Raw genomic sequence first — 16,933 nt, 5'->3', positions numbered from 1 at the left:
TTCAAGAAAAGTACATTGAGAGCGGAGGGTTCAGCTCAAGTGGTAGACTGAGTGCTCAGCATGCAGGAGGTCCTGGATTCAACCCCTAGTATTTCCTCTGAAAATAAATACCTCCCCCCCAAAATCTTTCAAAAAAAAAAAAAAAAGAAGGAAGAAAGAAAAGAAGAGAATATGCATTGAAGGGGTGAATAAAAGAATAAATGCGCCACTGACCACGTACTGTCCTCTTCCAAGCCCAACTGTGCTTTGCAGTACTTGACTTGCCGCTAGGGGGCAGGAGCAGTCAAGACAACAATAGTCTGGACCAATCGTCCCCAGAATTAACTGGGTGGTAGACAAGGGAGGATGGTTGAAGGAGACAAATGTTAGAATGATTGGGGGGGGGTAGTTTTCTTTTATCTCTTGGGGACCAAATGTTAGGAAACATGTAGCTAGTGGGATTGAAGGTAGACTTAAAGAAGAACTTTCAGAGCACACAGTTTGCTCACCAGAGGCTTTATACAGGTGACTTTTAAAGAACCCCTTACCTACATCTGCCCAAGCAGAAGAGATAAGAAAGTGGGCTCCCCCAGTCTGAGGCCTGTGTGACCCCACTAGGTCCCCTTAAAGTAACCCCTTTGTGCCTGTCTTAAATGACTCCAGTCTTGCGGGTGCAATCGTAAAATAACTTTATTGGTCAGGTTAGCCACCACTCATGCTTTTCCTGTAATAAGGATCCTTTATAGAGGCATGATGGTGTTCACATGCAGATGCTTTTTGAAGAGCCCTGGGGCAGGGGGCAGCCTTGCCCCTCACACCAGAGCTCCTTTGTTGAAATGAGCTGGTTTGGCTTTTGTGGATTTCAGGGTCCAAAACCAAGAACACAGACCAAGGATCACTGCTTTGCTTTTCCGGGAAAGTGCTTCAAAGCATACACTGTATCAGGGATGCAGTGGCGTCTGGGCAGGGACCAGACTAGGGCCAGCTCTCCTCAAGCAGTCCTGCCCCTGGCTGCCCAGATGGCTTCATCCCAATAGTACCCAAAAGAGCAGGAGAGTTAGGTCTCCCCAGGCAACATGGCTTTCAGCAATGGGAAAAATTAATCGCTCTCCAGCCAAGCTATAAAGCAACAGCCACCTTCAGTAATGAGGGTGCAGCACAGAGATGTGAAAGCAGAGGGTTTTGCACTCAGCACAGGCAAGATTTGGCTGCCTGGCCAGGGCTTCATGGGCCCAGTGAGCATCTCCAGCCAGAGCTGGTTTGGCTCACTGCAGCCTTAGGACAAAACAATACAGATAGCGAAACAATACCACAGCTTCCTCCTCTGGGCGAGCAGGCAAGTCCTGGGCTGGTCGGAGTCTTTCCCTCCCGACAGGATATAGACCTTTCTGCTTGCATAAGAGGAGAGGACCAATTACCCTTATATGCTTTGAGAACCACATGGCCTCTGCCTTTGAGGATAAAGACCACGGAGGGAGCTGCTGGGAATGCAGAGAGTGCTGGGCAAGAATGAAACTGCTGGGGCTGCGGCCTCAGTTCAGCCACCTTGAGGTGTGTTTACCCCCATTCCGGATGCTGAGGATAAAAACAGTTCGGCCTTTCCTCTTCTGAAGCCTGATCCACCTTCAAAGAACTGCCCAGCTGCTAACATGCAGCCCGATACATTTTTCTAAGCCTGAGATCGGTTGTCTCCTCCCACGTCAGGTCAGGAATATTGTCATCATACTGGTGACCTCCAATCTGGTAGCTTGCAAGGAGTGAGGTTAGGAAGGTGTAGAGGTGACTCTTGGTGCCCTTCCAACCTCAGACACAAGTGTGAGTTCTCTGCACAGGCTTCTGGGCAGAAGCCCACATGCCTTGGGGGTCTCCTGCCTCTGTTTAAGGCGTACAGAGGGGTCTGTGGAGCATGGTTGAGTGGGTGAGGCAGACTCAGGAGGAGGCAGCTGGGCAAGAGGTATATTCTGAGCAGCAGTGAGTGGGAGCCCAGGGTAACTGCACAAGCAGCCCAGCCCGTGGGAAAGCTGTCAAGTGCTGCTCACAGGGTCAGAGACTGCTTAACAAGGACGGCCATGTACCACTGCCCAGACAACTTTTAAGGTTCATTACACCAGATCACGGTGAAGAACTTAAGGGTAATGAGATTTCTGGGGTCGGAACTTCAGGGGTTACTCCGTCTGCCACCACTTCTGTCCCGGAAAAGAGAGTTTCGTGTCCCCCAGCAGAAGAAGGCTGCCCGACCCCTGATTCGACCTAAACCTGCCTACAGGGAAAAAGACGATAGAGGAAGCCCACGGACTTCTGCCATATGCTCTGCCCCCGACCTTCCAGCAAAAGCCAAACCAAACCATCAAGCCAGATGCGGAGGGGCGCGGGGGCTGTCGCCGCGCGCCCGGTGCGGGGCGGCTCAGATCTCGATGAGGCTGGCGAGGCGCAGGCAGAGGGGCGCGTCGGCCGGCATGGCGCTGCGCTTGATCTCGTTCCCGTCCAGGCGCAGCACCTGCAGCTTGGAGAAGTTCATGACATCCACCACGGTGCAGAAGCTGCTGATGGAGAACTCTGTGGGGACAAGAGGGGCGGGGGTGGGCAGGAGAAGCCCAGATCAGGGGCCTGGATCCGCAGTGAGGCCAGACAGCCTCTGTTTAAATACTTTGAACTTGGCTGGGTGGGGCAGGTGCTTTCCAGGATCAGAGTCATGCAGACTTGCAACCAGTTAAGGGGCAGAACTAGAGATGAGGGTGGGGGGGGGGGCGGTGTCTGCCTGCGTCTGTCGCTCTGCGTCCTAGCCACCCACCAATCTGTACACTACTCCGCAGACCCTGGACCGTCCTTGAGAGTCCTTCCAGTGAGGTCTTGGTCTTTTCCCGCCTGTGAGCATCAGAGGGCAGCAGAAGGCAGTTAAAGACGAACTAGCAGCTTTGAAGTACGTGATTGTTTTTTGGAGAGTAAGGAGTTGCTGAATTACTCGAGACTGGGGAAATGGAGGGACTTAAATCTGGAGAATTTTCCTACCACTCTGCAGATAGAGAAAGTGGCAGGAAATTAAAGGGCGAAAACCTGGGCTGAGAGACAAGGGTCTTTGCATGCAGAGCTTGAAGGGGGTTGCCGTGTGCATTCTGAGAGCAGCCAAAGGAGTGAGCAACGCCCTGAGGTTCAAGGAGATAGAAATTCATAGACAAATGGGGCTGCTATGGAGCTCAAAAGGCAAGTAAATAATTCCCTTACCTCCTTTATTTAATATGATACACTTTACCCTCTTTTTTCTGTGATCTCACAAGTCCCCCCTTTTAAAGATTTCCCCCCCAAGCCATGTAATCCTAAAAGATACAATATAGTTCTGTTTGGTTTAAACATTAACCCTTCTGTTGTCTTTCACTCTGTTCCCCTTCTGGTCATCCTCTTGGACAAGTCAACCACCTCTATCTGTCACCTACTGGATCAGGAACTTGAAAGCTAAAACCCAAGAACTCAGTTAAAACTCCAGCAGGGACAGCAAAAGTCACCACTGAAAGGCTGCTGAAGCCCCTACAGGCTGCCTTCAGCCTGTAGGGTGCATGAGGGCGCCAGGGAGATGCTCCTGTCCGAGGGGCTTTGGGTGGAGTCGTGTGGCGGGTCTTAGTAAGCTGTATCTCCAGGGCTGTAACACTCAGGCAGACGCCGAGCTGGGCTTGCTTTTCTTCACACTAGAGGCATTCCTCAGCTTGCCGTTGTGGTCAGGAGCTGTGTGTCAGCCTGGGGCTGGGCAGAAGGAGTGGGAGGAAGGCTTTCCTGTCTCTCTTCCAAGGGTGAGAGTCAAGGGCGTTGTGGATGGAGAGGTTATGGGTATGAAACTGAAGGTTGTAAGGAAGACTGTACGGAGAGCTTAGATAGATGAAGAAACTGTTTCTAAATCAGCACTGACAATTGTTTTCAGTCTCTGTTAAGAACTGACTTGTGGTGGGGGCGGCGTATATCTCATTGGCAGAGCTTGAGGTCCTGGGTTCAATCCCCAGTACCTCCACTTAAAAAAAAAAAGAATAACTTAAAAACGAAACAAAAAAAGAATTGACCAAGAGGAGATGGGGTAAGGCTGCAGCCAATTAACTTGTACTGCGCATGTAAGGTGGGAACCCAGCCCCAAAGAATAATGAGAAGAGAAGGGGAGGTGGAAATACCCTGCCTTGGAGAGCACTCAGAGAGGAGGGTGGAGATCTGGAATGCTTTTGGATCTCTCCTTTCTGTCCCAGGGAATAGACCAAATGGCCTCCCAGTGGGCAGGTGGGGGCGGGGCGAAGGCGAGGGGCGGGGCCTGTGGTGTCTGCGTGGACTGGGTGAGGTGGGGTGGGCTGGGGAGAAATAAAGTGGTCCAGCTTAAATGCCACTTCCAACCCTATCGGGGACTGCAGTTAGACGTTCTGTGATAGAGTTTTCTACCCCAGCCTGAGGTCTTCGGAGCATCTGCTGAAGTCCTGGATCCCAACTGTACAAATATAAATACAGGGGACCCTTAGGGCCTGCTCGACACACACTGTGTGTAGATTCTAGCCATACGCCCGGTACTGGGAGCCGCCCCCCCGTTTGTCTTCCCCAGGCTCATGAAGAGGACAGGGCTTCTGCTTGGAGACTCTGGAGGACACTTTTCATCCCAGACTAAATTCTGACATAAGTCTTTCCAAATTCCTCCTGGCGTACCCGCCCTGCTCCACCGAATCCCAGAGCCACTGGATAACATTCTGAGCTGTGTTTTCTGCTGTTGCCAGGCTGGAAAAACTGAGCGAGATGCTAGTGGGAGAAGGAAGTGGGGAGAGAGAGGGCGGGGCCTAAATCCCCTGCACACCCTTCAGCTCCTGTCTTTCTTTTAGCTCCCCCTTCAGAAGGTTGCTTCAGTCCTGCCTTTAACCTCCCCCCACCCTCCCCACGCCTGGTCCCTGGCTGGCTGTGCTGGGAGACTTCCTTCACGTTTGCTCTAGGGAAGGGCCTGAGCTTGGAGAACTGTCTTTCCTGCTGGTGGTCTGAATCAGAGAGATTCTCCTTCCATTCTCAGCCAGAGATGCCTGACTCTAGGCCCTTTGACTCTGAAGGCAGAGGCTCAGGGTTCTATGCTACATGATCTGGGGGACCTGGAGAGACTGCTTTTCCTCCTCTGTGCCTTAGTTTCCCCATCTTTGCAATGCAAAAAATGAAACAAAACAAAACTATACCTGGCAACTTCAAAGTGGCAATTAAAAGAAAAGCTTGTAATAGTTACTGTGTATTGCTTTTTCAGTTATGTGCCAGGCCCTGGACCAAGTATTTTACATGTGTTAATCCACTAATTATTTATCGTTTACTGAGACTAAATGATAACCAGATAAAGGGCTTTGGTTTAAATTGCACCAGCAGGGGTTTAGGGCGGACACTGAAGATTATTAGGTTTGACTTAAGGGAGAACGATCTTGCAAGACCTTAGGACACTTGATTGAAGTGATTTTATCTTTGGCAAAGCTTTTGGAGGGGGTGGACCGTCTTGTATCTGAGCGGCAGGTCTGGTTCTGCATGAAGGCAGAGTGGTGACAAGGTGCTGTGAAGGAGCTTTTCTCACCCCCAGATTTCACTGATTGTACACTTAGGCAATAACTAATGGCTTCCCTCCCATGACAGCTGCTCTTTGCTGTCACATTTTCGGGGTCAGACTCTCATAAAGCACAGCATACAACATGACATTTCTGTAGTGACAGTCCTTCTGGATTCAGAGTGGGTGGCAGGTAAGTAGTGGTGACTTCTGGGTGGGATGACAGCTACGAGCAAGTGTCAAACCCTTCGCAGCAGGCAACATTTTAGAGACGACTTAGAGACACCCCCCCCAACCCCTGCCTGGGGAATAGGAAAACCCTCGAGAAAGGGAGACTTTAAATACAAAACGGTTTGCACTGTACAAGATGGTGACTTGCACTTCAAACTAGACATCCAGACACCTCTTCACCTCGCCCGCCCCCCTGTCAGCCTCTGGGACTGGTGCCTCTCTCACTCAGAGGCTGTCCAGCTCGTTAACATCTTGCCAAACGACTGCTCTGCTCCCTGAGGCCAGGGCAAGAAAGGATCCGCGGGAGCGGATGTCAGCTCAGTCCCCTATCTGTGCTTTGACGATGCCACTCGCTCTCAGCAGGTTCTACTTCAAAGCCCTTTGCCAGTGGCCATTAATGAGTCCTTCCTTCCCCAGGGAGGGAGGTGCTTTGCTGCAGAGGAAGTGAGGTTAAATGCTGGCTCACAGTACCTTCCAGCTGGGATTAAGACATCAGAGGCCCCGGGGTAGTGTGAGCACATTCTGAACACAAGATCCTGAGAGGGGGCTGAAAAGCAACTACAGAATCCAGCCTGAAATGAAGACCTTTAGCTCTTGGGGACAGAGAAGCAGCCCTTTAGGCCTTTGCTGGGAAGTGTCTGGAAGACAAGAAGCCAGCGCCCTTGTCCATCACCCCAGGGTTTTGTGATGGTCAGGTTCATGTCCCCCTAGGGGGCCCTCTGCCCTGCCACCGGGGGCGCCTTGTACTCCAGGGAGAACCAACCAGGGCTGGCGCATTCAGCTCCGAGAGGCTACGAATTCTTTCCACCAGTTGTTATGTTTAAAAACCAAATAAACATCTGAACATAAGACCAGGCTGTAGAGGCAGGAGTCGACCATGTGGAGACAGAGAGGTCGTCCTCTCTGGGTCAGTGCGTAAGTATGGACGCCTGGATTCTCGGCAGCCCACTTATCTCCCAAGATGGCCCCTGGAAGTTGAGCTTAAGTCCCCTTGTCTATGAACTGCCCTCCCCCAAACGCTTCCAAACTCACCTCGTGCTGCTTAACACGTCACCCCTTCCTTCCTCTTAGACACAGGAGTTTCCTGGCTGTCCCCTCCAAGTGACCTGTTAAATGCCTGGTCCCTTGGTTTGTGGCACTTCTCAGAATGGCTCTGTCCTGTGTTCCCCCAGCTCAAATCCACTTATCTCTAAAGACCTAGATTGAGACTTACCTCTCCTGGGAAGTCTTCCGCACCAACCCCCTCCCCACTGCCTTTCCCAGCACCACTGTGCCATCTAAGAGCACGCCATTTTGTACCATTTTTGCACAGAGATCTGGCTGGGCTTTCAGGTTGCTTCACTGGCACTCTTTGGGTCCCCTACTTCTAGTTCTTCTGTATTGCCACCAGCGCTCAGAGTCGGGTCTTTGCAATGCAGCAGACAGCCCTCCCCACTCCCCTTTGCCAAAGTCTCACCATTGATCCTATTCCCTTGGAGGTAGAGGTTCTCCAGGTTGGTGCTGACTGGGGGGATCTTCTGCAGCTGGTTGTAGGAGAGGTCGAGCTCAAGGAGGCTGCTGGAGTTGAAGGTGTTCGAGGACAGGCCATGGTTGGTGAGGCTGTTGTGGGACAGGCGTACATACAGGAGCTTGGGTGAGCCCCGGAAGTAGCTGTCAGGGACCGAGTAGACATTGTTGTGCTCGAGGTACAGCTGTTCAAGGGCTATGGGCAGTCCATCAGGCACCTTCCGAAGGTGGTTGTAGCTCAGGTCCAGCAAGATCAGTGACCGGAGGCCTTTCATCGAGCTGCCCACTTCCTGGATCTCGTTGTGTTGGAGGTACAAGGCCGTGAGGTTCTCCAGCCCCTCCAGCGCATTGTTGGGGACCCTCGAGATCTGGTTGTGGTCAAGATGGAGCTCCCTCAGGGAGCGAGGCAGTGGGCCGGGCACCCGGGTCAGGTTGTTGTGGTCCAGGTACAGCCTCTCCAGGTGCTTCAGCTTGGAGAAGATCTTCTTGCCCACTTTATCACTGGTGATCTGGTTGCCATGGAGAGCAATCCAGAGCAGCCCTGTGGCGTTGTCGAAGACGCCCTCCTGGATGGCAGAGATCTGGTTGTTCTGGAAGTAGACGTACTTCATGCGGGAGGGGACAAAGGGCAGGTACTTGAGGTTGCGGTTGTCACAGTACATGGCTGTGGGGAAGTTGGGGGGGCAGTCGCACTCCTGGGGGCAGTCGCGGGGCTCAGGTGGGGCCGGGGAGCCGTAGGCGTAGGCTGGGCCTTCCTCCACGCCGTAAGGGTAAGGCTCATAGGGCTCGTAAGGGTAGGGGTCATAGGGATCGTAGTAGGTGGACTGCTGGTTACGAAGGTACTGGAACCACCAGTGGGAGTCATCATCATACTGGGCCCAGGAGAGGGAGCAGAGCCCTGCCAGCAGCAGGAGGGAGGCCCACTGCATTTTGTCTCTCTGCAAGAAGGGAGGGAGGGAGAACAGAGTAAGCAAGCATGAGTGAGACTCCAGGGAGGCAGGGAGGCAGGGGAGGCGAGCCTTGGGCTTTGAGCTCTGCAGCTCGGACTCCAGCGTCAAACCGCCGGGAGCGGCAGCCTTCCTCACTTCCTCCGGGCCTCCTCCCAGGGCCACCTCCGCTCACGTGGTCCAGCTGGACCTTGGCTACCTCGGGGGAATCTGGGTGCATTTTCCTCTGGTCACAGAGTCACGGAAACATAGCCTTTGATTAGAAGGCTCTTGAATGGAGGTGCTACAGTTTGTGGAGGGGCAGCTCCATAGGGGCCTCTAGCAACCTGGAGGAACTCCTGAGGGAGCTGGAAAGCCCACAGCAACTCCCATGGGCGTGGGAGTGGTGGAAGGCACTCTTTAGGCCTGAATCCACATCCAGTTTGGACCCTCCAGGGAATAATGTTTTCCAAGAGTCCAAGGAAAAAGCCCCCTGGCTCTTTCCATGTCTCCGGGAAACCTCCAGAAGTGGCCTGAGATCTCAAAGGGGAAGATCTGAACTCATTCTGGAAGATCTTTTGGTCTCTTGGCAAGGCAGTGGGTTTCTGGTTTTGAGTCTATGGAGAAGGGTCCGGTCCCTCTGCAGCCACCACAAGGCTTGGGTCTGTAGCAGCGCCAGCATCTGTGACAGTCTGCTGGTGGGGGAGCTCTCTGGTTGGCCGTTTGTGGCTACACATACGACTTGGCCGGAACAACGTCTTCATATACCAGTTACAGGTCCCCTACAGACAGGGGACACTGGCACCCAGAATGGCCCTTGTCTTCTAGGGTGAGTGCCGAGAGCGTGGAGTCTGAGTCAGTGTGCTTGGCTGTCTTCTGTGAGGTCTAGTAAAGTGTCAGTGCTTCTCACGCCCCACCATGAACATGAGGCAAGAGTCACAGGGGGCCAAGAGAAATGAATGAGCAGCATCAAAAAGTGAAACAGGAATTCAAGACTCTTGTGCATGCCCAAGGGAACGTGGCCATTAGAATGGGATTCTGGCGTCCTTCTCTCCCATCCCAAGCCACCCGTGATGACTTCTAGATTTTCTGGTAGCCCCCTACCTAGCCACCCCACAATGGCCATACAAGCTCGAATGGGCATTTGGGCTTGTATGCTAGTGAGATGAGAACAGGGTAGGCTTGGAAAGAAATGTGGGCTTGGTATCATCTGAGAGGGAAGCTGAAGGTGTGGAAGATGAGGGGACACGGGGTGGCATCAGGCCGGCTGTCTTACTCTCAATACCTAGAGCCAAAGCCCTGCGTAGCTCCTGCGAGCAACGAGTCTCTTAGTGTCACCCGTGAACAGAGAAACCTTAGAACATTTCTTGGTCCAGGAATAGTCACATACAACATTCACATTGCTGTTGGGCCTTGCTGGGCTTGGCAACTGTGGACAGGAGGAAGAAAGGAGTCTAAATGCCAACTGCAGATCCAATGAACTGATGAGAAGGACCCTGACGGTGACAATCAGTCCGGGTCACCTTCTGGCCACCGTCTTTCTCTGGCCTCCCTGTCCCCTGAAAGTGGTTCCCTTAGGCCCGCTTCGTTCCAGCAGCCTCTGGGCCACAGAGGAGAGGCACCTGGCTCATCCTCAGGCAGCCTCAGACAAAGAGCTCACAGTTTCTGAGAAGCTGACCCAGCCGCCCACTGCCTGGGCACGCTGGCTGGGCCCTGGCACTGGCCAGGGGAGAAGACGGATGGAGTGGCCCACCGCCAGGAGCACATTTTTCCATGCACAGCTCTGGGCTGCTGTAGGACCAAGCTGGCTGTCTGGAGGCTGGCACAGTGAGCCTCTGTCTCCATTTCTCCTTCCAGACCAGGCACCTTGGCAAACAAGAGCCCCCTTCCTCTTCAAGACTCGGCCTTCCCGGGCTGCCCACTTCGGCCTCTCCTTTGGAATCATGACTGCTCAGAGGGTTTGGTGGGGACCTTACGCCTCTCTTAACCCCACCCCCTTCCCTTAGCAACGCTGCTCCTGGGTTGTGTACCCTCACATTTCCTCCCTGGTGCTGGAGACCCTCCTGCGCTCGGAGTTCTGTGATGTGGGCGGTTTCGAGGACTGGCACCCTGCACGTTGGGGAGCTTACTCAGGACTCCCTGCTGTTCTTTGACGTCTCCATTCTAGAGACCCAGCTCTCCATTCTCCCAGAGTCCAGAGAAGCTACTCCCCAACGTGGGATGGCTCCCCACGTCGCAGCTCCTGGACATGGTCAGTTCTCCACACTTCTCTGTGTTCTTTCCCTTTCACCCCAGCAACACACACACACACACACACACACACACACACACACACACACACACACACAACTTCCTCCTCCATCTCATAACGGTATTAGGTACCACCACTGCTCTGTGAGAGAGACTGCAGGGACACAGGGCTAGGACAGTGGCTTCCCTAGACACCTGGCCCTTTGCTTTTTCATGCCTGAGAATCGGAGCCCCACCCCACCCCAATAGCCAGAGAGTAACGGCAGGACACAGGTAGCATGTTGGAGTCCCTTGCTCCTACTCCCCTTTTCCCCCTCCAGCATCCCGGGACACAGCCCAGATGGGGCAATGAGGAATGACTCCTCCCCGCCTGGCCCTTTCCCCGCGCCCCAGCCCCTTTCCTTTATTTCCTTTTTGGAACTACCAGGGACAAAAACTGAAGTAAAAGGACTAACTTACCTCGAGTTGAACCCTTCAGAGAGTGCCCACGTCCCTCTGTCTGGCCTCCTTGGTTGGAGGATGTGTGAGAGGCAGAGAGAAATGAGAGCGTCTACTGAGAGTGTGCGTGTCTGTGCCAGGCCAGGGGCCCGCCCCCAAATTCCTAATCAAATATTGTGAAGAGTGGGGATGGGGAGCCTGGATTCTGGCTTTTTCGGCTCTGCTGCAGGGGCGGAGCTCACACTCAACCGCGCAAAATCCTCCCGTCTGCCTGACGCTATAAAAACCACCTCCTTTCCACTCACTTATCTTCCCTGAAGCATTGGCAGCTCTGGGTCTCTTTCTGCTGAATGAGTTAGCGGAGCCCTAGAAGTTATTTGTACAGTCCCTTACGAAGCGCCTGGATTTCTCATTAAACCCACAAGGGCAGATGCAGGGATGGGGAGGGCCAGGCTTTGGGAAGAGGCATCTTAACTCTCTCAGCAACCCACGTGTCCCACGGGAGGTCCAGTGCTCCCCCTTCTGGGCTTAAGTGCCCCACAAGGGGCAGTGGTTAGGCCACTGGATAAGGGAGCAGGACATGGGACAGCTGGCGCTCGGTCCAGTTTCATCCCTGACCCCTGTAGACTTATCTGGGCTGCAGGGCTTCTCTCTCCCCACTCGGGTGAAGGGGGAGAAAGGAAGTCTCGTGTTTGCCGATCACTTGCTGTGCACCCTCCTCTCATGCTCACGATGATTTTGATTGACTAGGTTAGCAAGGGGTCTTGAGATCATTTGTGTGAGGTGACTGCTGTCGTACCCATTTGGCAGATGCAGAGACCCGGAGCAAGGGGAAGGCAGGGTCAGAGAAGCAGGCAGGAGCTAGACCGTGAAGGGAACTTTAAGCCCTGGAATGAAGTTAATTTTTACCCTGAATGTTTAAACATCAACACGTGTTAAGCAAAGGAAATGAAGAGTCTGACTCATATTTTTAAAACCACATGGGAGAGGCTGCTGTGCGGAGAAAAGCGGGGAAAGGGTGGGAGCAGGAGGCTCTGCCCGACTGGCTCCGTTGGGGCGGTGGCAGACTGGGCTAGTGCAGCCGAAGAGAGAATACTGTGCTTTTTTAGACAAGAAGCTGACAGGCCTTCACGGTGGATCAGATGGGGTGTTAGGGAAAGTCAAGGATGAGTCCTTGACTTTGATCGGGTGGTAGAACCACTTCCCAACGTTAGAAAGATGGGGAGGGACAGAGTCCACGTTAGAGGTGCTTGTTAGGCATTCCCGTGGGGGCGTGCAGGCAGTTGGGTAGACAGCTCTGAATCTGAGGTTCAAGGGCGAGAAGAATTTGGACCACATAGAATCTCAGATGAGCCCACAAATCCTAAATGCTCTTCCCGCAACTAACTGCCTGATGCCAACGTCTAAGAAATGCCCCTTTACAATTTTTTTAAAACTGTAGTAAATCACACGCAACATAAAATTTACTCTGTTAAGTTTTAAGTGCACAGTTCAGAAGCGTTAAGTATTGCTGCAAGACCAGTCTCCAGAACTTTTTCATCTTTCAAAACTGAAACTCGGAATCCACTCAACAAAAATGTCCCATTTCACCCTTCCTCAGCCCCGGTCAACCCCCGTTCTGCTTTCTGTCTCTATGAACTTGACTGCTACCGTACATAATTCATGTAAGTGGGGTCATACAGTATTTGTCTTTTTTGTGACTGGCTTATTTCACTTAGCATGATGTTTTCAAGGTTCATCCATGTTGTAGCATGAGGTCAAATTTCCCTCCTTTTAAAGGCTGAATAATATTCTGTTGTACGCACATATCACGTTTTGTTTACCCATTCGTCTGCCGACGGGCACTTCAGCTGCTCTACTTCTTAGCTGCTGTGAATGATGCCGCTACGCACACGGGTGTACAAATGTCCCTTTGAGATGCAGCTCTTAGTCATTTTGGATACATGTTCAGAAGTGGAATTGTGGGATCACATGGTAACCTGTTTTTAGTTTTTTGGAGGAACTGCTGTGCTGTTTTTCACAGTGGATACACCATTTGACATTTCCACCAGCAGTGCACAAGGGTTTGAATTTTAAACACTGCTTATCTTTTAAAGATAATACCAGTTGAGAAAGCCTCAGATTTGAATTTGAAGAACTTAGAATTTGAATTTTAAAGAATGGCAGTTTTGGCTCCTCCAGTATGTTTGAGCTGTTGCTATAATATGTAGGCTCTCAGAAAGGTCCTTGTTGGGGACCCACTCTTTTCAGGACTTTCTAAGAGTTTTTTTTAAAAAAAGATTAAATATAATGAATGGGCCTTTGCTGACTATCTACTATAAACCAGATGGTTTACTTACATTATCTCATTTAATAATCACAGTAGATTTTTTTTTATTGAAATATAGTCAGTTTAAAATGTTGTGTCAATTTCTGGTGTACAGCACAATAGTTCAGTCATACATATACATACTTATGTTCATTTTCACACTCTTTTTCATTATAGCTTATACAAGGTATTGAATATAGTTCCCCGTGCTATACAATATAACCTTCTTGTTTATCTATTTTTTATACTAGTTAGCATCTGCAAATCTCAAAATCCCAATTTATCCCTTCCCACCCACTTCCCCACCTAGGAAGTTTGTTTTCTATGTCTATGAGTCTGTTTCTGTTTTGTAAATAAGTTCATTTTCTTCTTTTTAGGCTCCACATATAAGTGATATCATGTGGTATTTTTCTCTTTCTGGCTTACTTCACTTAGAATGATGATCTCCAGGTCCATCCATGTTGCTGCAAATAGCATAATTTTATTCTTTTTTATGGCTGAGTAATATTCCATTGTATAAATATTTCACAGCTTCTTTATGCAGTCATCTGTCGATGGACACTTGGGTTGTTTCCATGTCTTGGCTATTGTAAATCGTGCTGCTATGAACATTGGGGTGCATGTATCTTTTTGAATTAAGGTTCTCTCAGGACATATGTCCAGGAATGGGATTGCTGGATCATAGTGTAAGTCTATTTTTAGTTTTTTGAGGAATCTCCATACTGTTTTCCATGATGGCTACATCAAACTGCATTCCCACCAGCAGTGTAGGAGGGTTCCCTTTTCTCCACAGCCTCTCCAGCATTTATCATTTGTGGAATTTTTAAGGATGGCCATTCTGACTGGTGTGAGGTGATACCTCATTGTCGTTTTGATTTGCATTTCTCTGATAATTTGTGATACTGAGCATATTTTCATGTGCCTTTTGGCCATTTGCATGTCTTCATCAGAGAATTGCTTAAGTCTTCTGCCCATTTTTGGATTGGGTTGTTTGGTTTTTAATTATTAAGTTGAGTGAACTGTTTGTATATTCTGGACATTAACCCCTTGTCAGTATCATTTTTTGCAAGTATTTTCTCCTCTTCCTAAGTTGTCGTTTTGTTTTGCTGATGGTTTCCTTTGCTGTGCAAAAGCTTATAAATTTAATTAGGTCTTATTTGTTTATTTTGCTTTTATTTCTATTGCCTGGGTAGACTGCCCTATGAGAACATTGCTAAGATTTATGTCAGAGAATGTTTTGCCTATGTTTTCTTCTGAGAAGTTTATAATGTCTTGTCTTATGTTTGTCTTTAAGCCATTTGAATTTATTTTTGTGTATGGTGTGAGGGAGTCTTCTAACTTCATTGATTTACATGCAGCTGTCAAGTTTTTCCAGCATCATTTGCAGAAGAGTCTGTCTTTACTCCATTGTATATTCTTTCCTCCTTTATTAAAGATTAATTGACCAAAAATCTGTGGGCTTATTTCTGGGCTCTTTATTCTATTCCATTGATCCATATGTCTGTTTTTGTACCAATACCATGCTGTTTTGATGACTATAGCTCTGTAGTATTGTCTGAAGTCTGGGAGAGTTATTCTTCCAGCTTCATTCTTTTTCTTCAGTAATGCTTTGGCAATTCTGGGTCTTTTGTGTTTCCATATAAATTTTAGGATTATTTGTTCTAATTCTGTGAAAAATGTCATAGGTAATTTCTTAGGGATCCCATTAAATCTGTAGGTGGCTTTGGATAGTATAGCCATCTTAACAATATTAATTCTTCCAATTCAAGAACATGGGGTATCATTCCATTTCTTTAAGTCATCTTTAATTTCCTTAGTCAATGTTTTGTGGTTCTCCACATATGTCTTTCACTTCCTTCGTCAGATTTATTCCTAAATATTTTATTTTTTTGGATGCAATTTTAAAAGATGTTTCTTTACTTTCCTTTTCTGATATTTCATTGTTAGTGTAAAGAAATGTAACTGATTCCTGTATGTTAATTGTGTATCCTGCTACATTGCTGAATTCTTTTATTAGTTTTTGTATGGAGCCTGTAGGGTTTTTTATGTCTAGTATTATGTCATCTGCATATAGTGACAATTTTACCCCTTCTCTTCCAATTTGGACCCCTTTTATTTCTTTTTCTTGTCTAATTTCTCTGGCTAGGATTTCTAAGACTATATTGAATAGAAGTGGTGACAGTGGACATCATTGTTTTGTTCTGGCTTTTAGCAGAAAAGCTTTCAGCTTTTCATCATTGAGTATTACGATGGCTGTAGATTTGTCATAAATAGCTTTTATTATATTGAGATATGTTTCCTCTATACCCACTTTGGTTAGAGTTTTTATCATAAATCAGTGTTGAATTTTATGAAATGCTTTTTCTGCATCTATTGAGATGGTCATGTGATTTTTGTCCTTTCTCTTGTTGACGTTGTGTATCACATTGATTGATTTATGTGTATTGAACCATCCTTGTGTCCCTGGGATGAACGCAACTTGGTCATGGTGTATAATCTTTTTTATGTATTATTGGATTCTTTTGCTGATATTTTGTTGAGGATTTTTGCATCTATGTTCATCAATGATATTGGCCTATAGTTTTCTTTTTTGGCAGTGTCTTTGTCTGGCTTTGGCATCAGGGTGATGATGGCTTCATAGGATCCTCATTAATTTTGAGTCCAGAAAGCAGTCACTCTACAGTGGGAGTCACTGGTTCTGGTAACAGGGCCGAGGGACACTCCTTAGTTGGGCTCAGATAGCCTGAGCAAATCCACCCATTAGGTACAGATGTTCATTGTTTTTTTAATTCCAGCATGATGAGTAATACTGTATTTACTTACAATGAAAGTACACTCTGGGAACCAAACATTGATTGGGATCCTTTCCAACAAAGATCCACCAAAAAACACAGTGTCTCCGTGTGGTTTGTTGACCATTTCTAAAGCAGTGGAATTTGCACTGGCTCTTTAGTCATCATCCTGTTTCAAGGTAGATATGGGAGGAAGAAAGAGGGAGGGGATGACTGGGACCAGGTCAGGAGGCAGAGTTTTAGGGAACCATCCACAGTTTAAAAATTGCTTTGTCAATAAACTCTAACCTCCATTTTGACTGCTGCCTCTCTGTTGGCCTGGTTCCTGGACCTAGGCCCTCAGAACTTGTTTTCAATATGGTTTCAAAAACCAACTGGGGGATACTAAAGTCTCCCCGATTGCCCAAGGAGTCCACATGTGAAGGAGGTTCGTTTGGGACACTGGTGATTTCTGGTAGCTGTCAAACCAGCACTTCTCAGCTACTCGACTGCAAGAGAACTAGAAAGAGCGGCTATGATGCTCATTTCTATAGCTCCTGTCCCCAGCTGGCCATAGAGTGCTTGGCACTCAGTAGGTGATCAGCTAAAGGTTTTAAAATGAACTGTGTTTTTGGCTCCCTGCAGACTCGGCCTGTCTTTAGTATCCAGTGCCTGGTGGAATGAGTACCAGACCAGGAAAACTCTTAAGCCTTCAGGCCAGTTAGACTTTCCAGGAGTTCAGGCCGTTGCTATTTCCTCCCCGCCCAAAAGAGTACAGGTTAAACCACAACCACTAGGCAAAGCTGGTTGCTTTTGATGTTGGACCCACCCTGTCTCCCATCTGGAAGGGATGAAGAGTCTTCTGATTCAAATTCCTGCCAGCAAAGGCACAGTTGTGCTCCTGTGGTGACCAAAGCATTCCTCTTCATCTTTATAGGACCCCAAAGCTACTGTTTTTATAACACAGCCTCTGGTCTCAAACAACCAAGGGATGATG

The 16,933-nt window shown here is 49.1% G+C and overlaps 1 protein-coding gene across 1 annotated transcript; it reads right to left on the bottom strand.

The window, feature by feature from the left end:
• Positions 1 to 651: 651 nt before the first annotated feature.
• FMOD (fibromodulin) lies at positions 652 to 11,189 on the bottom strand. The gene is made up of 3 exons (XM_010983743.3): positions 10,879 to 11,189; positions 7,194 to 8,181; positions 652 to 2,535 (listed from the first exon to the last, which is right to left on the bottom strand). Exons 2-3 carry the CDS (start codon positions 8,170 to 8,172, stop codon positions 2,384 to 2,386), a joined length of 1,131 nt encoding a protein of 376 aa, XP_010982045.1. The 5' UTR covers positions 8,173 to 8,181; positions 10,879 to 11,189; the 3' UTR covers positions 652 to 2,383.
• Between the last annotated feature and the right edge of the window lie 5,744 nt (positions 11,190 to 16,933).

The sequence above is a fragment of the Camelus dromedarius genome, chromosome 21 (genome assembly GCF_036321535.1).
Source record: "Camelus dromedarius isolate mCamDro1 chromosome 21, mCamDro1.pat, whole genome shotgun sequence".
In the NCBI taxonomy this organism is placed as follows: Eukaryota; Metazoa; Chordata; class Mammalia; order Artiodactyla; family Camelidae; genus Camelus; species Camelus dromedarius.
Note: the sequence above shows the minus strand (reverse complement) of the source record. Positions and strands in the feature narration are given on the sequence as shown.

Coding starts and splice junctions, on each gene's coding strand:
- FMOD (XM_010983743.3), bottom strand. CDS start 8,172: ATGCAGTGGGCCTCCCTCCTGCTGCTGGCAGGGCTCTGCTCCCTCTCC. Junction 2,536..7,193: donor CCAAGGGAATAGGATCAATG/GTGAGACTTTGG, acceptor TTGTCCCCACAG/AGTTCTCCATCAGCAGCTTC.